The sequence below is a fragment of the Poecilia mexicana genome, unplaced genomic scaffold (genome assembly GCF_051168715.1).
Source record: "Poecilia mexicana isolate PSO_F unplaced genomic scaffold, ASM5116871v1 scaffold_22, whole genome shotgun sequence".
NCBI lineage: Eukaryota > Metazoa > Chordata > Actinopteri > Cyprinodontiformes > Poeciliidae > Poecilia > Poecilia mexicana.
The window spans coordinates 2,148,075-2,170,295 of record NW_028263391.1 but is presented as its reverse complement, the minus strand read 5'-3'; the positions used below and the strand labels follow the sequence as shown (position 1 = coordinate 2,170,295).

The window sequence follows — 22,221 nt, the reverse complement described above, 5'->3', positions numbered from 1 at the left end:
CCTCTTCACTTCTAGATCCAGAAAAACGTAAGCAGCAGCATCTCCTGATGTGGGTGAAGACAAACTTGTAGAAGCAGAAGAATCCATGGAAACTAGAACATCTGAGGTTTGACAGAAAAGCTGTAGGTTAGAGGAAGGTGGGATGTGTGTTTGGCTGTAGAGATGATGATGATGTTCCTGATCTGAACCTGATGAATGTGTTCAGCTCAGGCTTCCATCTCTCTGATCCTCTCTGTGAAACCTGGACAGTCACTTGGAAGTTGCTTAAATTTCACCAGCCGCTTCATGTCAAACTGAACGCAACATTTTAAAAGTTTACATGATGATTTACCTTCTGTTTAAAACAAAATGAAAACGGTGCAGTTCCTCTGCTGAGGTGTGTGTGATGTTGCTGATTTCACTTTCTACAACCCCATCAGAAACAAGTTTAGTTTTATTTATTTAAGCTCAAAATCAAGAAGAATGCAAAAACCAGACATGGAAAGTCAAACAATATAAAAAATAGCTCAGATGAGTCTGAGAGCAGGATGTGAGGAAGATGTTTACATGTTGTCTTCATCAGAGTCATCCTCCTCCTCTAGAGAATCCTGAAACAGAAAACATGTCCATGTTGAGCGTCTGCAGCAACATTTCCCACAAACCACCTGGAGGACAGACCGGACCCCCATCCTGGAGGGAGGGGCTCCGGCCGTTTCACATGAATTATAGAATTCATAACATTCTGTCTCACCTTTGCATATTTCTCTGCTTCCTCTTTGATGTCTTTAGGAACAAACTCATGTCGTCCATTCGTCACTGACGAAAAACAAAAAGAATCAGCTGTGTTACTATGGTAACCATGTATACTGAATGTGATGTGCACATTAATTCAGGCTCATGTGTTGAAGGAGTTTAATGCAACAAGCATTTTTCTCCCCCAGACGCACCAATCAGGTTTTTACTGGTCAATTCCCAGTATCCCAGTCTGACCTGAACACTTGGATTCCCCCCCCCCACCTCTCCCCTGTCTGTCTCACACACTCATCACAACATATTAAACAATAACACTACAATAAACTGACTATACAGACAGACGGGTGTATCAGCTCAAAGTTTTTGTAGAATAAAAATATTTCTGTTGCATTGTAAACGTTTTTCTTACAGATCAATACATATGTCCTTTAAAAAATGTTTTTCGTTCAATAAAATTAAAAAAAAATGTGCTAAAATAAAATGATCGGATCATCATCAACACCATAGATGTGCCTAAACTTCTGGTTGCCATTCAACTCCAACCAGTTCCTCTGAAGCGTTTACCGACTGAACGCAGAGCAGGCTGAATGTGACTGACTTACCTTCTCCAACCCAGCTGAGCTCCAGCTCAAACGCTTTATCCTTCACCTCGTCGTGAACGATGTAGATTCTGGTGAATGAAAGGAACAAACAGTTGAAACTGGGAACCATTTGTCTGGACTAGATGTGGAAAATCCATTTCCAGCTAAAAACTCTAACCAGGATGATTCCTGACAACCTCGTCTGGCTTTTACTCACATTTTGGCGACTTCTTTAACCAGTTCTCTGCAAGTCATTTCTTTCATCTGGTGGATGATAAAAACAAAGCGCTGTGAACATGTAGCTCTTCTTTCTGTGTGATGTGACAAAGCACTGATGTTGGGTCAGAAGACGGTCCTGGACCGTCTTAGAAACTGACCAGCAGTTGGTCCTTCAGGTTCACTTCTAGACATGCAGTAGAAACCAGAGCTGGATCACATGCAGCCCACAATTATTCTACCCATTAATTTGGCACATTCTGCCAAACAATCAGGCTTATTTCACACAGTATTGGAAATACATGAAAATATATAAAACAAATAATTCAACTCCTTTTTTTACGTAGCATTAAATTTCCTAATTATGTTCAACAGCTTCAGTTTCCGTTTCTGTCTGCTGTAGAAGCGTCTCACCTGCAGCTTTTCAATCTCTGTCTTGGCAGCTTGTTTTGCTTTTCCAATGGCACATCCCCAGTAACCCTGAACACACACACACACAAACACACACACACACCCCGCATGGTTAGTCGGGCCATCAGCAGCGCTCCCTCCCTGCTGTAGCTCTGACAGACTCACGTATGAGATGCCTGACGGGTCGACCATGTAGAGCTGCGCCCCGTCGTCTTTGTCGTATGAGCCCAGGATGAAACTGAAACAACACAGAGCTGTTAGAGCCGCTGACCGCAGCAAACAATCACCTTCCTGCTCAAAACACACAATGACCAGAAGCTGGGCCGTATCCATGGAGCTCATCGTTTCCTCTCTTCATTACAGTCCAACGTTACAAATATGACTGAAAGTTGTGCGTCTTAAAGCTGAACATTTGTTCAAACTGTCACCATGTTGTCAGAATAATTTAAGAGAGAATCTGGAAAAAAAACAAAAAATAGAACCTAGCTCTTCTGCCTTCTCTCAGTACCAATCAATCAATCAATCAATCAATCAATCCGGTCTGTCAATCATCCTCTCAGTGTCCTCTTCCTCTCTTCTTCACTGTAACTAGCACAGCATGAGTGCTGAGAGTCCATTTTATTTATGTTTTTGGTTCAAGTGTTTTGAAAATAAAGTGTATTTATTTTTGGCAGGATGTGTTGTCATGACATTATTATATCATTACCATTACATCAGTTTAAAATGGTCTTCAAACAATATTTTATCACAAGTTTATCACAATCATTTTTGAGATAATCTCTCAGCAAAACCTGTTACAGTGACAGGCCTAATTGTTGGGCTCAGATGTAGAGAAGAAGTGAAGCAGACATGCATGACAGCAGGAGTCAGCTGTCAGAGCAGCAGTCAGTATTTTCACAGTGTGGATAGAAACATCTTTGGCTGAATGAGCCTTGGCGCCCGGCAGCCATGTTGACTCACCTGCAGCCGAACGGCCTCACGGCGCTGTACAGCGTGTAAGCGTGGACGTACATGGCCACTCTGTCCGACAGGTGCTGCAACGACACGGCATGTTCTTAAAGTGAGCCTGAGACACGGAGACATGATGCTTCGCTCTGCAAAGAGGCTACCTTCAGAGGAATGTCGTGTCCGTAGTTGGATCTAAAGTTGGAAGCTTCTTCTCTGGCTACCTCAGCCAGGGAGCGAGCGTCAGCCAACAGACCGGCCACCGCCTGGAGGAGCAGGCAGAACAACACCTCTACCTTATAGAGCCAGGCTGGTACGTTAGCTACACAGCTACAACAACACCTACAGAACCGGCTCCAGTCTGATCCAGTCCCACACTAAAACCGTATCCACCACATTCCTTAAAAAGTATATATACATCTTACACACGGGATCGGTTTCCAAAAAGTTTTCACGAGTCCAAACAAATCCGCCCAACAGTTGTTTTAAACATGCTAAACCCATAGGGGGCAGTGTAGAGCAAACCTAAGACAGCCAATCGGATTGCTTCAAGCCAATCATAATCAGATATCCAACTATGTGTGGAGGAGGACTACATTTTGATTTTATTTATTATAAAATCAACAGATTATCAGAAGTTATTTTATTGATCCTGACTGTATCCTCTGATTTCACCTCCATCGGTCATAGAAGCAACACTTGATCCCATCACACAGTCAGAAGAATCCCACTAACTTGAATCTATCCTCTTCAGTGTATCATTTGATCTGCAGTTCAGGGCTCTGTCTACGTTACCATGCCGACGTGTTTGTCAATGTTGAAGATGCGTTTATTGGAGCCCTCCTCATACAGTTTGGACAGAACCAACTTCTCCACCCCAAACACAATCCCGTCTTTACAGCGGATCCCGATGGCCGTGCTGCAGACAAAGCACACATTCACAGTTTACCAACAGAAACCAGCAGCTCATCACCAAAACTCAAAGTAGAACCAGAATCCACATGGATGAGCCAATCAGGAGGCCTTTCATTAGGACAGACGAGTAAACTGACCTGCTGTTCTCCACAGCCTTCATGGCGTACTCCACCTGAAACACTCGGCCATCTGGAGAGAAGGTGGAGGCCGAAAGGTCGTACTGCAGCCCGCACACACACACACACACACAAAGAGTTTACATTAATGTCTATTAAAGGGCAATAATAAGAAATATCAACTTCTGTGAAGGATGAGTAATTATTATTTTTTTCTCAAAACTGTAACTATACAGAAAAATAACATGAACAAAAGTAGACATAGAAAAAAAAGGAAAAATGATAATTAGACAAACTGAAGACCTTTGAAGGTCGGTTCTGATATTTCAATATATAGGTTTTAATTTTTGATTTGAATTAAAGTAAACTGTAATTTCAGAGGTATTTTGAGGTGCATCTGAATCTTCCATTATGCCAGAGTGTGGTGTGTGTTCAAACTTTCAATTCATGTTCAGATGTTAGCAATGTAAACTAAAGTTTTAGGTAATCTTTAAATAACATTACTGATTCAGTTGTATTTACTGATGACCATTTTTCTAAAATCAAACACAAATGAGTGAATAAAAATCCATTAAAAGACAGACAACATATACTGGGTTTTACCCCAGTGAGGGGAGTTGGGGTAATAAGTGAGACCCCGAATGAAGCAAAAATGATTGAACAGTGAGTTAACATGTTAGAGTGTGCTCTTTAATCACTGATATTTAACTGACACAACCGCCAACTTAAAGTAGATTTCTGAAACAGTCTGGCTGACAGCGCAGCTAGCTGTTAGCATTAGAAAAATTACATCTCAAGATCAGAAGATTTAAAGTAAACTTATTTAATAAGATCAATAATTACGCTCAGTGTTTGCGCTTCAACAAGCAGTAAAATAATACATATATAATGAAACAAAGAGGGATTTTACTTTCACTTTACTGTGCTAATAGGCCTGCCTGTGACTCAGCAGGCTAACACGGCAGACGACAAGCTACATGTTGCTATCAGACAAATGCTTTTTAAAAGTCAAACATAAAAATAGTTAGAAACCTGCCAACAAAGACATTTACTTAACAAAACCACAGAGTAACACAGACTGTAAACACTCACCCCGGTTCCAATGGAGCTCATTTTTGACAAGAACTGACTTCAGCACACCTCTCCACCACTCAGCCCGCTTTTCCGGAGAAAAGCTTTGCCCTTCCGGTGTTGGCCCTTCACAATGAAAGCGCCCGATGTCCGCATATTTGATGCAAATATTTTGAGTGTGTATATAAACACAAAAATAAAATAGTCCTACTCTGATGCACATTACTATTTATTCGAATGTACTTTTTCTGTTTTTATATTTTTACCTTAGTTTGACTACGTTACTTGATGCTGGTGGTGGCAACGCGATTCTGCAGCGCCATCTACAGGAGTGTTCTTCAAGAACACTCGGGAGATGCTGTGGCTTTCTTCACAACTGATCCTCTCATGGAGTTATTCAGGTAACACTTTATTTGAAGGGGGTTGAATAAGACTGTCATGACACTGTCATAAACATGACATAACACCTGTCATGAACATCAATAAGTCTACATGAATATTTATGACTGTTGTCATAAAGCGTCATTCGGTAAATAATGACACTTTTAATACAAAGTTGACATTATTCAAAATGTCTTTGTTATGACAATTTGTCATTAACCTAGACAAAAATGTCTTTGTTATGACAACTTGACATTAATCAAGAAATCATGATCTAACATAAATTTGTCATAATAGTAGTCATGATTTAATTATTACAGTAGCAAAAGCTTTAACAAAACAATGATTAATATTTCCACTCCCTGAAATAAAGCAAACCAAGTAGGACAAGCAATAAAGATTTCACTAAGCTTTATTACACGGTCAAATGATTTAATAACAGACTCATTAACAATTTGTTTTACATCAACTAAAGTGGAACAAGTAGCACCAGTTATGAATGTCATTAAGTGTTATTACAGTGTCATTAATATTAACTATTACCTCAAGTGAAACAAGTAACAACAGTTATGACAAAGTCATTAAGTGTCATTACAGTGTCATTGATATTAACTTTTATCTCAAGTAAATTGAAACTAGTAGCAACAATTATAAAGATGTAATTTAGTATTACAGTGTCAAATGACAGAGTTATTGATATTAAGTCTTACCTCAAATGAAGTGAAACACACTGGACTACTTATAACTACCATCATAACTGTAGAACAAACCCTTTGTACATTAGAATAAAACAAAAGATAACTTGTTCTAAGATAACAGAGGTTTTAATGTCTGGTCAGTATATTGTTACTCTGAAATGCTGATTGAAAAACTAAAACAGAATTACTTATTCTTTAACTTAAGAAAATAGGTTCTTTCAACAGTAACATTTTTTTCTTTGATTATGTCAGCCATCTCCTTCGTAATAGTCTTCCTGTAATGCTCTGAAAACAGGAGATCTTCTTCTTGTCTTCATTTCCTGGAAGCAGCTCTTTGAAGGTGTCCAGAAATGCTCAGAAATTACAGCTGTTCTTGCAATAGTTAATCATGGCGAAAGCCTTTTCATGAATTCAAACTTGGTGAATCTCTTCTGGACATTCTCATAGTCGGTGATGACTCAATTCATTGTGGTCACTTAAAAAAAGAACAAAAACAAAAAACAATGTCATCATATTCCAGCATTTATTTAAATACCATTTCAAAAATGTCCCTTGCTGCACACTGTCAGAATGGTAGACTGGCAGACAAATTAACATGACTGGTTGTTATAAAGTACAATACAATTATTTCTTAATACAAGTGGAATAATAACTGGAGCTGAACAAAATTATTCTGATCAAATATTTGTCTGGCAGAAGTTCAGACATACTGCCACTGTTATTCGAATGCATCATTTAACATATAGTTTTAGGCACATGAATGCATCTTTTTACTTAATGAGCATTCTAAATTATTTCTAACCAGATACTCTAACTTAGGGTTGTTTGCAAGAAGCTTATTAATAAATAAATAGATTTAACATCAGTTTTAGTTGTCTAAAACGTAACTTAACTCAGCTGGTGAATGTTGATTCCTGCTCCCCATTCCCCACTGGCTGTCCCACCCCACTTCACATGGTGAAAATATTAACACAAAAACGACTTACCTAATTTTCTTTGGGAATATTTCATCTGCTTCTTTCTCTTTGGTCAAATAGGAACTTCTTTCTCTGGTGGCTGGTCCTTATTATCATCCTCCACACTCGTAGCATGTCTTCATTAGCCAACTTTGTCCTCCCCACCATGTGTCCTTAGGCTAGCCTGGGTCTTCATGTGGCTAAAGTTGCCAAAGCAAAGAACACAAACTCTGTGTCACATCAGCCAAGTCGCTAAATAATGCACATGAAGGATAACTTTGACTAATATATTAGCTTTTAATTTGCTAGATTAGGGGGAAAAAACAAATTGCCTATCTTTAAAATATATTTACTATTAAGGGCTAACGTTACAGTAATTGTGTTTAATAACTTTAGCTAACTTGTGTTAAGTTTGCGCCACAATATGGAAGATTTCTTCTTCACCAACACACTGCACGCCTGTTCGTCCACTGCTGCCTGTCACTGGTGGAGACGGTGTATTTCACTACTTAGCCCTTGTGTTTAGAAATGGGGTCCATACCAACCGACCCCACACACGTAAAACTTTTATCATTTGCCACAGTTCTCTACGTTTGCCTCAGTCCTCGCACGCACAAGGGTTAAAACGGCCTTAAATAATGTTTCAAATGCTAAGTTCATAAGTGTTTTGTAGACATCTTGCTGTAAAACTTTAGGATCGACTAAATTAAGAAAATTAAGACTAAACAACATGGCAAAGCTTTATATTACTACATGAAGCTAATTTTAAAAGTTTAATCGGTAATACTTTTATAACAAATTTATGTCAGATCATGATTTCTTGGTTAATGACAAGTTGTCATAACAAAGACATTTTGAATAATGTCAACTTTGTATTAAAAGTGTCATAATTTACCGAATGACGGTTTGACAACAGTCATAAATATTCATGAAGACTTATTGATGTTCATGACATGTGTTATGTCATGTTTATGACAGTGTCATGACAGTCTTATTCAACCCCCTTCAAATAAAGCGTTACCGTTATTCATGATCAAGAAACTTTCTTTGAACTGCAGCATGCTCAGCTGTGATTTCCTCCATCTCTTGTTGCTATGCAATGTCGGCTGCACACATACGTGAGGGAGGATAACACAAGGCAATGACTTAATGAACATCCATTTCTATAGCAACCTTAAGTAAATTCAGATGATCTCTTCTGCAGCTTCAATGTGCTATAAAGAAATTAAGTTAGCTGATCGTGTGTGGTAGAACATTTAAGATTTTTGTTGTATTATGCTTTCAAACTAAAAAAGCTCTTTGTGCTAAATTAGTCTCTTTATGATCAGTTTATCACTTTAGCAAAAAAACTGAAGCCATAATGTTTAAAAACAGCATTCATATCACAATCTAGGTTTGCAAACTACCTGGCCATGTTTTGTGGGTGAAAAAAATTACACATTTGTTTACATACATCACAAACTAGATTGGAAGATTTCACTACCAAACAGTCAGGTATTATGTGTCTTTAGAAAATCATATAAACCCAGCACTTGTAAGAAAAGTGTCCATAAAGTTTTATTGAATCTCAGGATGACCAGGGTGGATTACAGACCTGCTGAAGATTAAACAAATAAAATAATGTGAATTTCAAAATCATTCATTTAAATCTTTTCTGTTTCATCACACCTCCATTTTTAATTGTTCGTTTTTAATCGGTAATGGAAGCTTTGGTCACATAAGAGTGAAAAAACATTCATATACAGTAAAGTTGAAAAAAAAAAAAAAAACAGAAACATTTCTTGTGTAGATTTCTCTCATTTTTTTTTTTTTTTAAATAAAGTTAAACTGAACGACTGACATTAAGGCAAAAAGACTGAAGCTCCACCATCGACTGGAATGGAAAACAAACCGAAGCAACAGACGATTAGCATTCATTGGTTAATACAAACAAGTACAAGTAAATTTTTGTAGTTTTTTTTTTCCTTTTAAATGACACTTAAACTAGAACAGGAACCAAGAGCCGGCTTCCACCTGCACACACCAGCAGTAACACGTTAAAACAGATCCAGACATACAAGCGTCACCAAAACAACAGAGGAGGAAGATGTAGACGGGGACATGATGGGTAACAAGCAAACTTATTGTCTGTAAAATAATACAAAACAGAAACGTTTCAGGGTTTAAGTAGTTTTGTCTTTTTGCTGATTTGCTTCCCAATAATTTTGTAAATGGATAAACCGTCCCGGCGTAACACACACATTTATCAACCGAGATATGTGTCGTCAGTAAGGAGAAAAATCTGGCAGAAGTGGAAGAAAAGTGAGAAGCTAAAAATAGTTCATATTTGTGTTCCTATAATGATGTTTGCTGTATTAGTTGATATGTTTTCTTATCAATTATTGTTTTGATTCACTTAACAAAATACTTCCGTGTGCCATCTTTAGACACTGTTGGGTTAGTAAGTTGATGGTTATTTGACAAACTGGAAGCATTTAGTACAGACCAACATGCTGCTTTCACTATCAACCTTCAAGTGGCGTTCATGTAACTTTATATACTGCATCAGGTTGTTTTATAGTGTGGATAATTATGGAACACATCAGCGAATCATATTTGTCATTTCATTGCATTTATCTGTAGATTATATGGTGAATTTATTTCATGTAGAGTATTTAAAAGAGTTCTTCGAACGGTGCTTAAACTCAGCACAACTACTAATACATGTCCAACTACAGCTGAGAGCTGAACTACATCCAGACTGCAGAGCCCAGATGGACCGGATTTGTTCTCTGGGTGATGATAAAGACTTTCAAATGATGGATGTTCAGGAGAAATCAAGTAAATACCTAAAGTGATAGACTAGACTGAAAGCACGCTAAAAGTGTTGCAGGGCTTGCATTCGGCCAAGAGGACCAGTGCCGGTGCTGAGGTTCTGATGATGAACCAGAAGGACAAGCATGGGTGGCTTTAGGAATAGTGAGTAGAGTGGTGAAGACTGTGTTTGGTTACTGATGAAGAAAACAGACTTCGTGTCATTTTTGACCCCCAGCTGTCTCTCTGGTCCACATGTCTCAGTGTTTTGTCCATTCTTACAGGCTCCGTCCTAACAGTGGGCGTGTCCAGCTGGCTGCAGGCAGGACAGGACGGTTAAGTGTTACCTTTCAGGACGCCCACACAGCTCTGCAGTAGCTGCAGGTTACCCTAGAGACACAAGCAGACAAGTAGTCCATAAAAAAATACAATTCAGGCTGTTGTAGCAGTGACGAAGGAAGGACATAAAAATATCTGTCTCATCTAACCATAAAACTTTACTCCACAAAACATCAGGGTTTTTCCCTTAGGGAACCCAAAACTGGACCAATAATGACCCTAACTCTAACCCATGGACTCTCCTCCACACTCTTTATTGGAAGTTGACCACAGAGTGACGTCGGTACCTTGGCATGTTTGAGCTCCAGCTCTGCCAGCTCCACCAGGTTCTTCCTGAAAGCTGCCACTCTTCTCGTCTTGAAATCTATCAGCTCTACGTTCAGAAGGAGACGCATTGTCAGAGTTTCTAACAAGATAATTGACAATAATTCCAATAATTCGCACTAAAGCAGTGACTGACCTTGCTTGGCAGACTCAGAGATCTTCTCAAACTTGTGGCAGCAAAGCTGCTGGTTTGTCTCTGCCTGTAAAACATCTCTGTTTTTAGCTCGCGCTTTATCCAGAGCTTTATTAGCGTTCTCATAGTCCACCAGGCCCCGGCTCCTCCGGTACAGCAGGTCCTGTCCAGGGTGGCACATGGAAAATCAATACTTTCACTCAGCTGGCTCATTATTGGTGATTCATCTGTCAGTATGTGTTCAGACCTTAGCAGCCTGTGACTCCCTCAGGTAATATTTGAGCAGGTCAGCCAGCTTCAGGTCTTCATCTGCTGCAACTCGAGCCTCAATTTTCTTTAAGGCAAAAACCAAAACAGAAACAATCAGTTTCAGGAAAAAGACTTTGAGGTAAAGGTCCAGTTCACAGCAGCGCTTATTACTATTACATATTCTGGGTTTAACTATTCTTAAAGTTCTAAATAGCATTGAAAAATTCATTCCCAGTAATGTTTCAGTGATTACCTTTACTATTATTCTACATCCAAGTTATAAAAGTACATTTTTTTGTTATTTGCTTGTCACATCAAAAACACACACGAGGCGAGTGTTGTGTAATGATCTTAGATATGTAGAGCTTAAAAGATTCAGATGTTTCACAGGAGTAAAGCTACAAAAATTTCATTGCTACATAGGCCTGTCACAATAACACATTTTCCCAAAGCTTGTTGCGATAAACGATAATATTGTTGTTTTGAGACAACTTTCAACTAATATGATAGTAACGATGGAAGAATAATGCAAGAACACAGTCTCAAAGATCAATAAACTTTAAATTTTGATGGACATTTAAACATTAGAACTGGAAGACATTTTAAATATCCAAAATATATAAACTAAACAACAGAAACAACAAATAAAATGAATTCTGAATTCTCTGTAGACAAAATTGTCTTTCAAAAAAGGAATAATTGAAACCAAAGCACCAGACTGAAGACCAGTTTTGGTAAAAAGAGAAAGAAAAGAGAAAAACGATGAATCAAGTAAATGAGTTTAGTTTATCATGCAATTAAGTGATTTATTATTTATTATGACAGGCCTATTGCTACATGCCACTGCCATGCTGATGACACCCAGCTCTATCCGTCATTCCCACCCAACAACCACATGGCCTCAGGACGAATCACCTCCAACTAAACCTTTATCAAACTGAACTTCTTGTCAACTGTAATCAAGCCTACAAGTGGCCATGTTAACGCCTCATTTAACCAGGATCAGAAATGAGAGGAAATGAAGACACACTTACTCTAGTTTTCTCAAATAGCTCTGATACCTTCAGGAAAAACCTTAAGGAAAGAAAAACAAAGGGACATTATGCTGGTTACATTCTGACGCCCCCAGAATATAAATGTGAAGAAGGTACGTCAGGATATGATTTCATTGTGGAATTAGAAAATTCATCTTCCATTTTCCATCCAGACGCACATTTTTCTCTAGTAACAGAAAATGTTGAAAAATCAACTGGGTATGGATGGTTGTGTCTGTGATTTCATTAAAACAGCTCAAGTTATAGGAATAAAACATAACTGAACAAACGCCTCTGCAATAGGCGTCATGTTTAACTGCAAGAAGGCGTGTCATCAAAAACGTTTATCTTAATTGATATATGAATTATTATGATGATTAATCAGATAAAAATTTTGGCACATTCTACACATTTATCCACGCAAGTCTTTTTTATACAATACTAGAAATACATTAAAAGATGCAAAATTCCTTCTTTAGATAAGAAAAACATTTTATTGCCTGAAATGCGTTAACGCAGCATTCCTGTAGTAAATCAGAACCAGGTGGAGTTAAAACCACGCCACCTCAGGAGTTTTGGCTAAAACACATTTACAGAGAGAGGTGTTTTTATCTTCAATGCAAAATGTATATATTTTTTTGTAAAATTTTGACTTAATTACTGCTCTAAGTATGTTCTATGGGGGCTTTCACCAAATTGCCTTTTTTGATTAATCAATTACTAAATCTGTTGACGATTATTTCAACAATTGATTAATCAGGATTAATCCACTTAATTGTTTGAGCCCTGAAATAGCTTTGTCCATACTTGCAGAGGTCTGTGGAGTCCTGTGTTCCTAATGTGTACAGAGAGGAGGCGATTCTGTTCATGTCATCAGCAGCATCTAAACGGGCAGAGATACTCATCAGACAGCGATCACAGCACAAACACACTGACAGCATTTCAACCTGCTCTCCCTGCCAGGAAAACATCATCAATAAAACACTAATAGGTGTTTTTTGGTTTTCTAGGTGGATGTTTCCACCATGGAGTTTACAGTTTCTTAACTGCAGCTGGTACTAGCGCCTAGTCGTTATAAAGGTCACACTCATTTACTGTTTGATCCTCCTTCAGTTTTATTCTGCGATTTTGTTAAGGTTGTTAGTGCCTGGACAATTTAACTACACAAATAATATTTATGTCAATATTCCTTTAAAATAGATGCCATAAAATAACCACCTGAGTTTCAGTTTAATTCAATGTTTTCAAGGCTAGGAACAAACAAGAACTGGTGGAAAAACACATTAACACATTTCAAGGAGTCAGCAGAACCAAGGTGAGGTCAAAAGAGTAATATGGAAACGTGAAGCAATCATCTAGAAAACTTCTAAATGACAATGATTTTGCATGGCTCGAGCTTACTTTTATGTGAGCGGATCATTCTGTCACATTTGGCCGAAGCGTCTTTGACTCTGTTGTGATATTCTAGTAGAAATGTCTTTTCATGCTCAAAGAAATCATCGACGTCCTGAAAGACAAGCAGGAGACGACACGCTTCCATAAAAAGCCAAACATGAGAGCATGAGAGGCAGCTAAGAGGAGTGAGCTCTACTTCTGGTTTTACCTTGACTCCAGCCACTAGAACACCATCAGCCGACTTCACAACGTTCTTAAAGAAATCCTCCAGTTTCTCCTTCTTGTTCTTTCCTCGTACACTCAGCTGTCAGGGACAACATGGTGGTGATCATACACACTGCATCGCCATGGATTTTCTCAGCTATTCCTGACTTGTCCCATTACTGCTTATAAATCAACTCTGAAATATTAGTACCTATTAAGAGTATTCACTGTACAAGCTGTGCCTGACACTCACATCCTGGTTGTACTCCAAGAAGACGTGGAAATTGAGGTCCTTCCTGAGGATGGGATGAGCAGCCACACGACAGAGGAAGACCTCATGCATGGCAACGGTCTTCTTAAAGATAGCCAGGTACTCTCTGGATGAAAACACACCAGTCAGGTACACGTTTTAAAGGGCAGTATTATGTATTTTCCAGGCACACTGTGCCATTTCATAATCACAATCAAGCCACCATTGTTATAAAAATGTTGTATATATCAAATACAACTTTGAGATTGGGTCTCTGTCTCTTTAAGAAGCGCCTGTTCTTTCTGAAACTCCACCTTCAGGAAGTCATCAAACATGGCTGCTTTATTAACCCTTTAACAATGTTTATACCAGCGTTGTCCTGAGAAGTAGCTCATATAATCACCGTAGCAGATACACAGTTCCACCAGGTGTTTGCTAATTTCTACTGGCTAGTCTGAAGGAGCTGAGAGACAGGTGTGACTGGGGAGGGCTGCTCTGTGGGGCGGAAGCTGAGAAGCTTGGAAACTGCATGTCTGAGGGGTTTTAGCTGAATGCAATCATGCATGAGAAAACATGCATGATTTCTCAAACATGCACGAAAGAATAAAGGCGACACTCCAGGTATGTTTTTATGGGAATAACATTATAACATTATGCCAAGTTCAGAAAAGTTGATTTTACATAACACTGCCCCTTTAGTACGTGCGAATATGCAGAGAAGGTGTGTGACTTACGCCTCCAGCTCTTGCTTCATCTTGGTGAACTCCTCCTTGGTCATGGATCCTTCTCCTTCCCCCAGTTTCTGCAGCTTCTCTCTGGATGCATCAAAATCAGGTCTGGGGGGGGCTGGAGGGATCTGCCAAACACAAGACACTGATAAATAGCTCTATTTGCTACAATCAGTTAAACTGGATGTTCAAACACTATTTGAACAAAGTCAGCACATCCATTTGAATGTGTGTGGTTCTTACGATGTATCCTGCATAGTCTTCATTTTCAACAAATGAGTCGTGTAGCCAGATGAACTCTTCATGTTGTCGGACCACAGAGAACTCGTTCTGTTTGAAGTTGGGGAGCGTACTCTGTGGAAACATGGAGCGCATGACTTATCCTGACACAATCAAGCAGCCACTGCAGGGGAGTGAGGGTGAGGGAATAAACTGATGTGCGTCTCACCTTGGTGTGGACGGTAAACTTCACCTTGTCCCTCTCACTGAGCGCGTCAGAAATGTCCACCTGTAGCGTGGCGTCCATCTCCAGATCCACATTTACCGCTCGCGGCTGCAGGACGACACAAAGCATACAAAACCACGACTGTCAGAGATCAACCTGAAGGCTGAGAGGTACAGAGCCCTGAGATCCACCTGCATCAAACTGGGAGTTTGTGGCTACAACCCACATGCCATCTTTTACTGTTGATATTTCTTGATTAAAATATGAAAAAACAAATTGCAAACACTTTTTGGTGAACATAAACTAAAAAGAACAGTATTAGCCATTTCATCAAGTTTAACATCCTGACAAAAAATTTTGCTGGACGATAAATTGTCCCAGAAGTTATTGCAATAAATGATAATATTTTTGAGTTTATATTAGTTTTGAGACCATTTTGAAGTAAAGTATTGACAATGGCACAATAATGCAAATACCCCCTGTCAAAGACCAATAAACTTTAATTTTGTAAAGAAAACATCACACTGGAACTGGAAAACACATAAACTATCCAAAGTAGAACATGACACCAAAACACAAGTACACACTACTTACAACTAGTCTCTAAATAAAATTTTCCTTCAGAAAATATTAATCATAAGAATTGAAATAATCAATCTTAATTTTATTATGCGATTAATTGCTTACTGCGACAGACTTAATCAGGATGAAAGAAAAGAACAAAATTCAATTTGACTGGTTCACAAACACACTTCTCTTATTTCACCTTGAAAAACGTGGATAAAACAATAAATTGTCAGGTTTTGTCACCATTACACATTTCCAGTTCTTAAAACTTATGTCAAATTAGCTTCTGTTAGATTCTGAAACAGTGCATCGAATGGTGACATTTATGTTTGAGCTGTACATGGTCCCTTTTTAAATAAAGTTGATTGCCAAAGATAACATTAGGGCTGTTGTAAACGAATATTTTAGTAATCGAGTAATCTATCGATTATTCTTACGATTAATCGAGTAATCGGATAAAAAAAAATATAAAATGAAATATTGGTAAATCTGGCATAATACCGGTGTTACTATCAGATATCAATGTCAGTCCAATTTTTCATATTTGAGCATCCCTAACAGTTGCTTTTTTTGTAGTTTAGAAAACTAACCTGTAACAATAATAGCTCACTTTCTAAGTTAACCAGAAGAAAAGTTATAGAAAAATCTGAAATTATATTGAATTTAATAACAAAGAGGCAGGCTCACAAATATGCTTATAAAAAATGTCTACAATCCAGCTTTTAGTTTATGTATTCATCTTCAGTGAGTTTAATAGATTAATTAAACTCACCTTGCCACCTAACCTGTCACGCTTTGGGTTTGAAAATACGGGAAATGCCGCCTGGAGTGGGAGGAGAGGGCGAATGAACGAACGTAAGATGGAGGGGAGGAAATAGACCAGCGGACTGACGAACCGTTAGACCGGGGGACGAACACGGGGGGAAGCAATACGGGATATTTACGACACCTTCATTGGTCACACTCAGAAACTCATCTACCAGCCATGTACGATGCGCTCCGCCACCCGTTTCTTCAGACCGGGATATGAAATTTATTGTGCGGTTCGTCGGTAAAGCTACATTTACACGGTAAGCATCAGCTACTCAGCCGCCCGCCCTGCTCAGGCTATCCGCTCACCTCAGCGCTCTTCCCGCCGTTCGCTTTCAACCAGCAGCCCCGGAGGAGAAATGCTGCCGTACTCCAGGCATTCCCCCAGTCATTTTAAGGTCGGGCATTATCATCAATCAATAAAATCCCCACGGGCCAATCTTGAAAATTGGACTTTATGCCGCTGAGACTTAGCTTTTGTCAACAACTCAGAGGCGGAAGTGAGAGCTTCGCGCAACGCAAATGAAGTCCCGGCCGGAACAGGGTGCGCTAACTAATAAAACATAAATTAACGAAGCTTCGAGGCAGGTAAATTTTCCTCGAGGAATTTTAGTAATCGAGGTACTCGAATCATTCGAGGAATCGTTTCAGCCATAGATAACATATTAAGCAACATGTTATTTTTATTTATTCAAGTCTTTTTTGTTGTTATTTTTGACTTGATGCTGATTGTGTAAACAATATACCAGTTTTTAAATGACTCAAAATGCTTGAAGTCTCAACTAAAGAGTCAGGGTCAAGAGCCTCTTACATTTTTATTTTGTGGGTCAGAAGTTGGAACTTCTGCTTTAGGAAAAGCTAAGATAGGGGCCAAATCCCACGTCTATAGATATACTTCACTGGAAAATGAATCCGTTCCCACAGTAGGTAACGTGTCTGGTGCACATTTTCCACTGTGCTGGATAATGATGTTTAAAAGTAAACCAGTGACAACATACTAGGATCTTCTTTTAAGTAAAAACGAAAAAAAAAATACAGAAGAAACACAAAGAGGAGAGGTGTGTCAAGTCATGTGACAGCCTGATTGTGAACAGGACAGCACAAACCGATAATGTCAGTTCAAAGTTAAAAAAAAGAACCGAACACCCCAGCGAACTGTTAGCCATCTCTTTAGCTGTGTTAGCATGTAAAGCTAGAGGCCCATCAGCCACTGTCTTTATTTTGACTCTCGGCAGTGGTAACCAGTCTGACCACAACTGACAGACGGTAAACCAGTTAGCATGAAGCTAACATTAGCCTGGACGGCTAGCAAGGCTAAAATTTATTAATTAAAATTCAGTGGTTAAGCTGAGTTGAACAAGAACAACAAGTCTATCAAAGGGCATACTGGAACATATAGTTGGGCAGGCGAACAGATTCATTGGTACAAAGACAGACAGGCAGAAGGAGGGCACTCACTCCCCGGTCCTCCTCGGAGAGGAAGTCGGGTCCGTCGTCCAGCCCTTCCTGCTGCAGAGGCACAAACAAACACACAGTTATTTTAACCGCAGCTCGAGCTGAAAGGAATTACTGCAAGTGTATATCACGGTGCGGGCCACCACCAAGCTTAAAAAAACTACACAAAAACAAGAAAGAGGGCGAGGAAAAGAAGAAACTCACCATCATGGCTGCGAACGGCTGGTGACAGGAAGTGGACACAGTTGCCAAATCTCGTGAGAAGAAAAAAAAAAATCATGGAAACGTTCGAAAACATAGGAGTCGGTATTTTTTTTTAAAGAGGAACGGTGATCTCCTAAACACTATGAAACTAAAAACTGTATGATTTTTAATTTCATTATTTTAAGACTAAAGACAAGGATTGTTGAAGAAGTTTGGAGATTGTGACTTCATGAAGGCGCTACCATCTGTTTCTTTAAACTATTTCGTAATAACCACCTTTGTTGTCGAACATTCAAAATATTTACACGTCTACAGGTCTACGTATTTTTACTCTCTTTATTGGGTTCCCAACTTTGGACAGCATGGGGTGGCTCTTATTTCTCACATATTAGTAAAAAAAAAAAAAAACCATACAAGTCGGATAAACTCGCTCTTGGAGAGGGACTCATTTTCCCTTTCATTTTTTCAGTCTTACTAGATGAATCTCACTCTCACTAAGAAAGGTATCTCCAAAAAAAAAAAAAAACTACCCTGTCCCAAGTTACGTAATACTATTTTTCACACTGCGGTTAGTGTTGAGGAAAATAAATATTCTTAGTGTTTAATACAGTTAAATCTTACGACATGTAAAATAGTGGATTAAGCAAGAGTCCTTTAGATAACATCTTAGAGGGCCTGCAGAGAAGAATGTCTGTTATCAGGAAGGAACCACGTCATAAATGAACTGGCACAAAGGCCATGTCTCAGATGAGCAGGGAGCGAGGAGACATCTCAAGTCATCTCCCTCAGAGAGACACTAAAACTTAAGGACAAACAAATTAACAACACATAATTGCAATTTAATTAGTAGAATACCAGTTAGTTAAAATTAACATGACTTGAAGTAGTCTAATTTGTAGTTTTATAGTAACAACTACATGGAGTCCAAGATGATGCAGAAGTTCTGAACCACTTTGCGAACCAGGCTTCATGTCAATTTAAAATTACTGCACTGATCTGTATTTGTAAGAATTCCCGGCAGAGAATAAAATAGGTTTAAGACAGGTTACCTTTTGGTTGAACTCTGGAGGAAGACTAGAGGCTTTGTTCCAACCAGGAGTTAGGAGTAACATCACATTTCAAACTGGCATAAGAAGAGCTTGTCTAAATGACCTTTGCTCTCCCTTGTCTAGATAGAAAAGCGCGGTAGCCCTGAAATTAAACAGGTCTCAGAAGGTAATAAAATTGCCCAAACTGAGTAATTTGAAACTGGGTCTAACCATACAAGAAGAACAACACGCCTTAATTGCATAAATTAAAACAAAGGGAACACCCTTTTAAATAAAAGTAAGGGCCGCAGAGGAACAAATCAGATTTGCTTTTGCAACTCTTCAAAGATGTCTTTGCCCTTTTTTCTTTCTTTCTTTCTTTCTTTCTTTCTTTCTTTCTTTCTTTCTTTCTTTCTTTCTTTCTTTCTTTCTTTCTTTCTTTCTTTCTTGTTTTCTATTTGTCTCAGGTAAATGAATGTCTGTTTTAGTGTGTTTGAAATGTCTGTGTTGTCAATGTGATTTTATACTTTTAAATGTCAGTCAGAATAAACTCTGAAAATGTGTGACATGGAGCTCTGAATGTTAACTCTGTGTGGGTTTTATTTCCACGCATGGAATCAAAGAATCCGGGAGCACAAGAGAATATAACGAGCCAGAATCTAACGATTATTATTCTCTTAATATTAGGGATTTTGTTAAAATGGTGGTTTTTGAAGAGTTCTCTCATTGGTCTTTGGGAACCATACATTTGCAATGGATGTTGCCAGGTCTGTCCGGATCAGCCCATGGTTGTTTATTGAGCCACTTGTTCAAGCTATAAGCCAGGGGCCATGTTTACAAACCATAACAATAAGGGCTCAGAATACAACATATGCCTCTGTACCAAAAAGGAAATGCTTAACCTCATTTAGCAGTTGTTTTTAATGTTCATGAAAAGTTTAGTTCTTGTGTTATTTTTGTTTTGTTTTCTTTACTTAGCTACATTTTTTGCTTCTCTTTATTTTGCAATATAAGAAGTCTTTTCGCAGTAAACCAAAATGATCCATCATGGTTTATTGGTTTTAAAGTGGACACAAATGCAGATAAACAGAAGCAGCAAGATGAAAGTCTAATAAAAAATTATGAACAAAAACTTTCAAAAATCACAGGGAACTCAGAGACCTGAGTGAAGTTGGCCCCAAGCTTTCTTCAAACCAGACAAAATTGGTGTCAAGCGTTTGTGCAGCAAAAATTTTCGTTTGTGCCGTTATCATTTTAAAGATATTAAGAAATGTTTCCAGGTAATGAAAGGTCAACCACCCTCCACCCCCACTTTCTTGAAATCAGACAAAATTGGTGTCAATCAACTCGACTACATTTAAGCAGCAAAAAAAAAAAATGTTTGTGCTGCTTTGGCTTTTAAGATGTTAATGAAAGTTTAAAGGTCATTTTGATTTCGTAAAAGTGAGCAGGGGCTGGTTGACCTTTTGACTTTCAGTATCTTCAAAGCCAAAGCAGCACAAACAACACATTTTGCTGCACAAACATAGTCTACTTGATTGACACAAATTTTGTCTGATTTGAAGAAGACAGACAGACAGACAGACAGACAGACAGACAGACATACAGACAGACAGACAGACAGACAGACAGACAGACAGACAGACAGACAGACAACAAAGTGATCCTGGGATGTAACGTGATACAACAGGAGGAACCACCAAGGAGTGAGAGCAGGAGATGTGTTTAAATACTGTGATGATGAAAACTGGAACAATAGACCTGGGCTGGTTAGCTAACTGGTTACAGGTGTGAGGGGAGAGAGAGGAAATAAGGAAACTAAGAGAATAAATCTAAACATAGCAATGAATAACTAGAAACAAAGAATAATAAACTAGAATTACTAAGAATAACAGAACTAAGGTGAAACAGAAACAAGGCTGATTCAATCAATGAGAGTAAAGAAAACAGAATAATAATAAAACTAGTATCTACAAATCAAACCCTGACATAATCACTTTTTTCATCGGTTCGAACAGGGTTGTTTTTGCTATTTAATTAATATGTGTTGTTGTTCTTTTATATTTGTGTTTTTCTTATTTCCAAGAAAGAAGCCACATACTTTGAAACTGTTTTTTTGTTGTTGTTGTTGTTTTGAGAATTTTTTTTTTCCAAGAAATTAATGAAACAAAATAAAGCATGAACACATCCACACCCAAAGGCAATAAAGAGTGGCAAATTAACCTAACAGTCGTGCTTTTGAACTGCAGGAGGAAGCCGGAGTACCCGGAGAGAACCCATGCATGCACGGGGAGAACATGCAAACTCAGAAAGGCCCCAGCTGAGGCTCAGAACAGCCGGGGCCTTACTGCGCCACCTTGGAGCCCCAATAATATTTATTTGTTAGCTTTTTTTCCTGTTTTTTGTCTTTATTTCTTTATTCATTCATTCAGATCTGGGTGGACCACAAGACTTTTATCTCTAGAGCTATTAATATCCATTAGGTTTTCTGTAGTTCTGACATTGCTTTCATCGCCTATAATGCCCTTTTTATCCTCCATTGTACTTCCGACCTTCGCACTAATGTCATGGGTGTAACAATACGTCTCATTCAGCTCTCTAGGACTTGTAATATTTGCTGTGGTTTCCATGTTTATTTATTCCCCTTCAAAACAGGCACTAAGTTTGTTCTTTGTGACAGTTTCATCTATTTGAGAGTTGGGATAGGTCAAAGTTTTTAGGTCCTTTCCAAGTTCTGTCATTGTTGGTGTATTTGTTGGTGTGGTCACCTTAAGCCCAACACTAAATTCATCATGTCTTTCTGTGTACTTCTCATAGATGTAGATAAACCCGTTATGGCAAATGTCAGGTGCACAATCTACATCTGAAATTGTTATCCGGTCATCCTCAGCCTTATACACCAGTTCTCCACACATCAGATATGTGTAAAAGTGGCCAAGCAGACAACTTGTAGACTGGTGGCAAATGACCGAGGACAGACGGTACAACAGTGTTCCAGTTTTTACAGGAATGTCAATAGTCAAACTGGGAATCACAGGAAGTCTTAGATCCTCCTGGCTGTCTGACCGTTTCAGATACAGGGCTATCACATCAGTGTGGTTGAGGAAGTATTTTCTCTTTAAGTTGGAGTAGCAGATGTCACAACATTTTGCATAGATCTCAGAAGCCCAACGGTGAAGGAGAGAAGTGGTACTGTCATATGGTAGAGGAACTGGCAGACGAACAATGGGACCGAGCTCCC

General features: G+C 38.7%; 2 protein-coding genes and 1 long non-coding RNA gene across 3 annotated transcripts; all 3 read right to left on the bottom strand.

Annotated features, from left to right (window-relative positions):
* Window positions 1-415: 415 nt before the first annotated feature.
* psma3 (proteasome 20S subunit alpha 3) lies at window positions 416-5,106 on the bottom strand. Its single transcript, XM_015002954.2, has 11 exons — window positions 5,009-5,106; window positions 3,938-4,020; window positions 3,681-3,804; window positions 3,050-3,151; window positions 2,901-2,974; window positions 2,106-2,178; window positions 1,944-2,009; window positions 1,531-1,577; window positions 1,335-1,402; window positions 731-795; window positions 416-587 (listed from the first exon to the last, which is right to left on the bottom strand). Exons 1-11 carry the CDS (start codon window positions 5,027-5,029, stop codon window positions 543-545), a joined length of 768 nt encoding a protein of 255 aa, XP_014858440.1. The 5' UTR covers window positions 5,030-5,106; the 3' UTR covers window positions 416-542.
* Window positions 5,107-5,762: 656 nt separating this feature from the next.
* LOC148152739 (uncharacterized) lies at window positions 5,763-7,332 on the bottom strand. The gene is made up of 2 exons (XR_015761946.1): window positions 7,053-7,332; window positions 5,763-6,541 (listed from the first exon to the last, which is right to left on the bottom strand). It is a non-coding gene; the product is annotated as an uncharacterized LOC148152739 (long non-coding RNA).
* Window positions 7,333-8,554: 1,222 nt separating this feature from the next.
* On the bottom strand, window positions 8,555-18,170 carry snx6 (sorting nexin 6). Its single transcript, XM_015002968.2, has 14 exons — window positions 17,953-18,170; window positions 17,752-17,802; window positions 14,920-15,024; window positions 14,715-14,825; window positions 14,478-14,599; window positions 13,747-13,870; window positions 13,498-13,593; window positions 13,296-13,401; window positions 12,702-12,777; window positions 11,895-11,934; window positions 10,859-10,945; window positions 10,615-10,774; window positions 10,442-10,527; window positions 8,555-10,205 (listed from the first exon to the last, which is right to left on the bottom strand). The coding sequence occupies exons 1-14, from the start codon at window positions 17,956-17,958 to the stop codon at window positions 10,152-10,154; spliced, it is 1,224 nt and encodes a 407-aa protein (XP_014858454.1). The 5' UTR covers window positions 17,959-18,170; the 3' UTR covers window positions 8,555-10,151.
* Between the last annotated feature and the right edge of the window lie 4,051 nt (window positions 18,171-22,221).

Excerpts from the sequence above, each read along its gene's own strand:
- snx6 (XM_015002968.2), bottom strand. Across the intron at positions 14,600-14,714 it reads AAGACTATGCAGGATACATC|ATCCCTCCAGCCCCCCCCAG; the intron begins GTAAGAACCACA and ends TGTGTTTGGCAG. Across the intron at positions 13,871-14,477 it reads ATGAAGCAAGAGCTGGAGGC|AGAGTACCTGGCTATCTTTA; the intron begins GTAAGTCACACA and ends GTTTTCATCCAG.
- psma3 (XM_015002954.2), bottom strand. The coding sequence starts at position 5,029 with ATGAGCTCCATTGGAACCGGG. Across the intron at positions 3,805-3,937 it reads AAGGCTGTGGAGAACAGCAG|CACGGCCATCGGGATCCGCT; the intron begins GTCAGTTTACTC and ends CTTTGTCTGCAG. Across the intron at positions 588-730 it reads AAGCAGAGAAATATGCAAAG|GATTCTCTAGAGGAGGAGGA; the intron begins GTGAGACAGAAT and ends TTTCTGTTTCAG.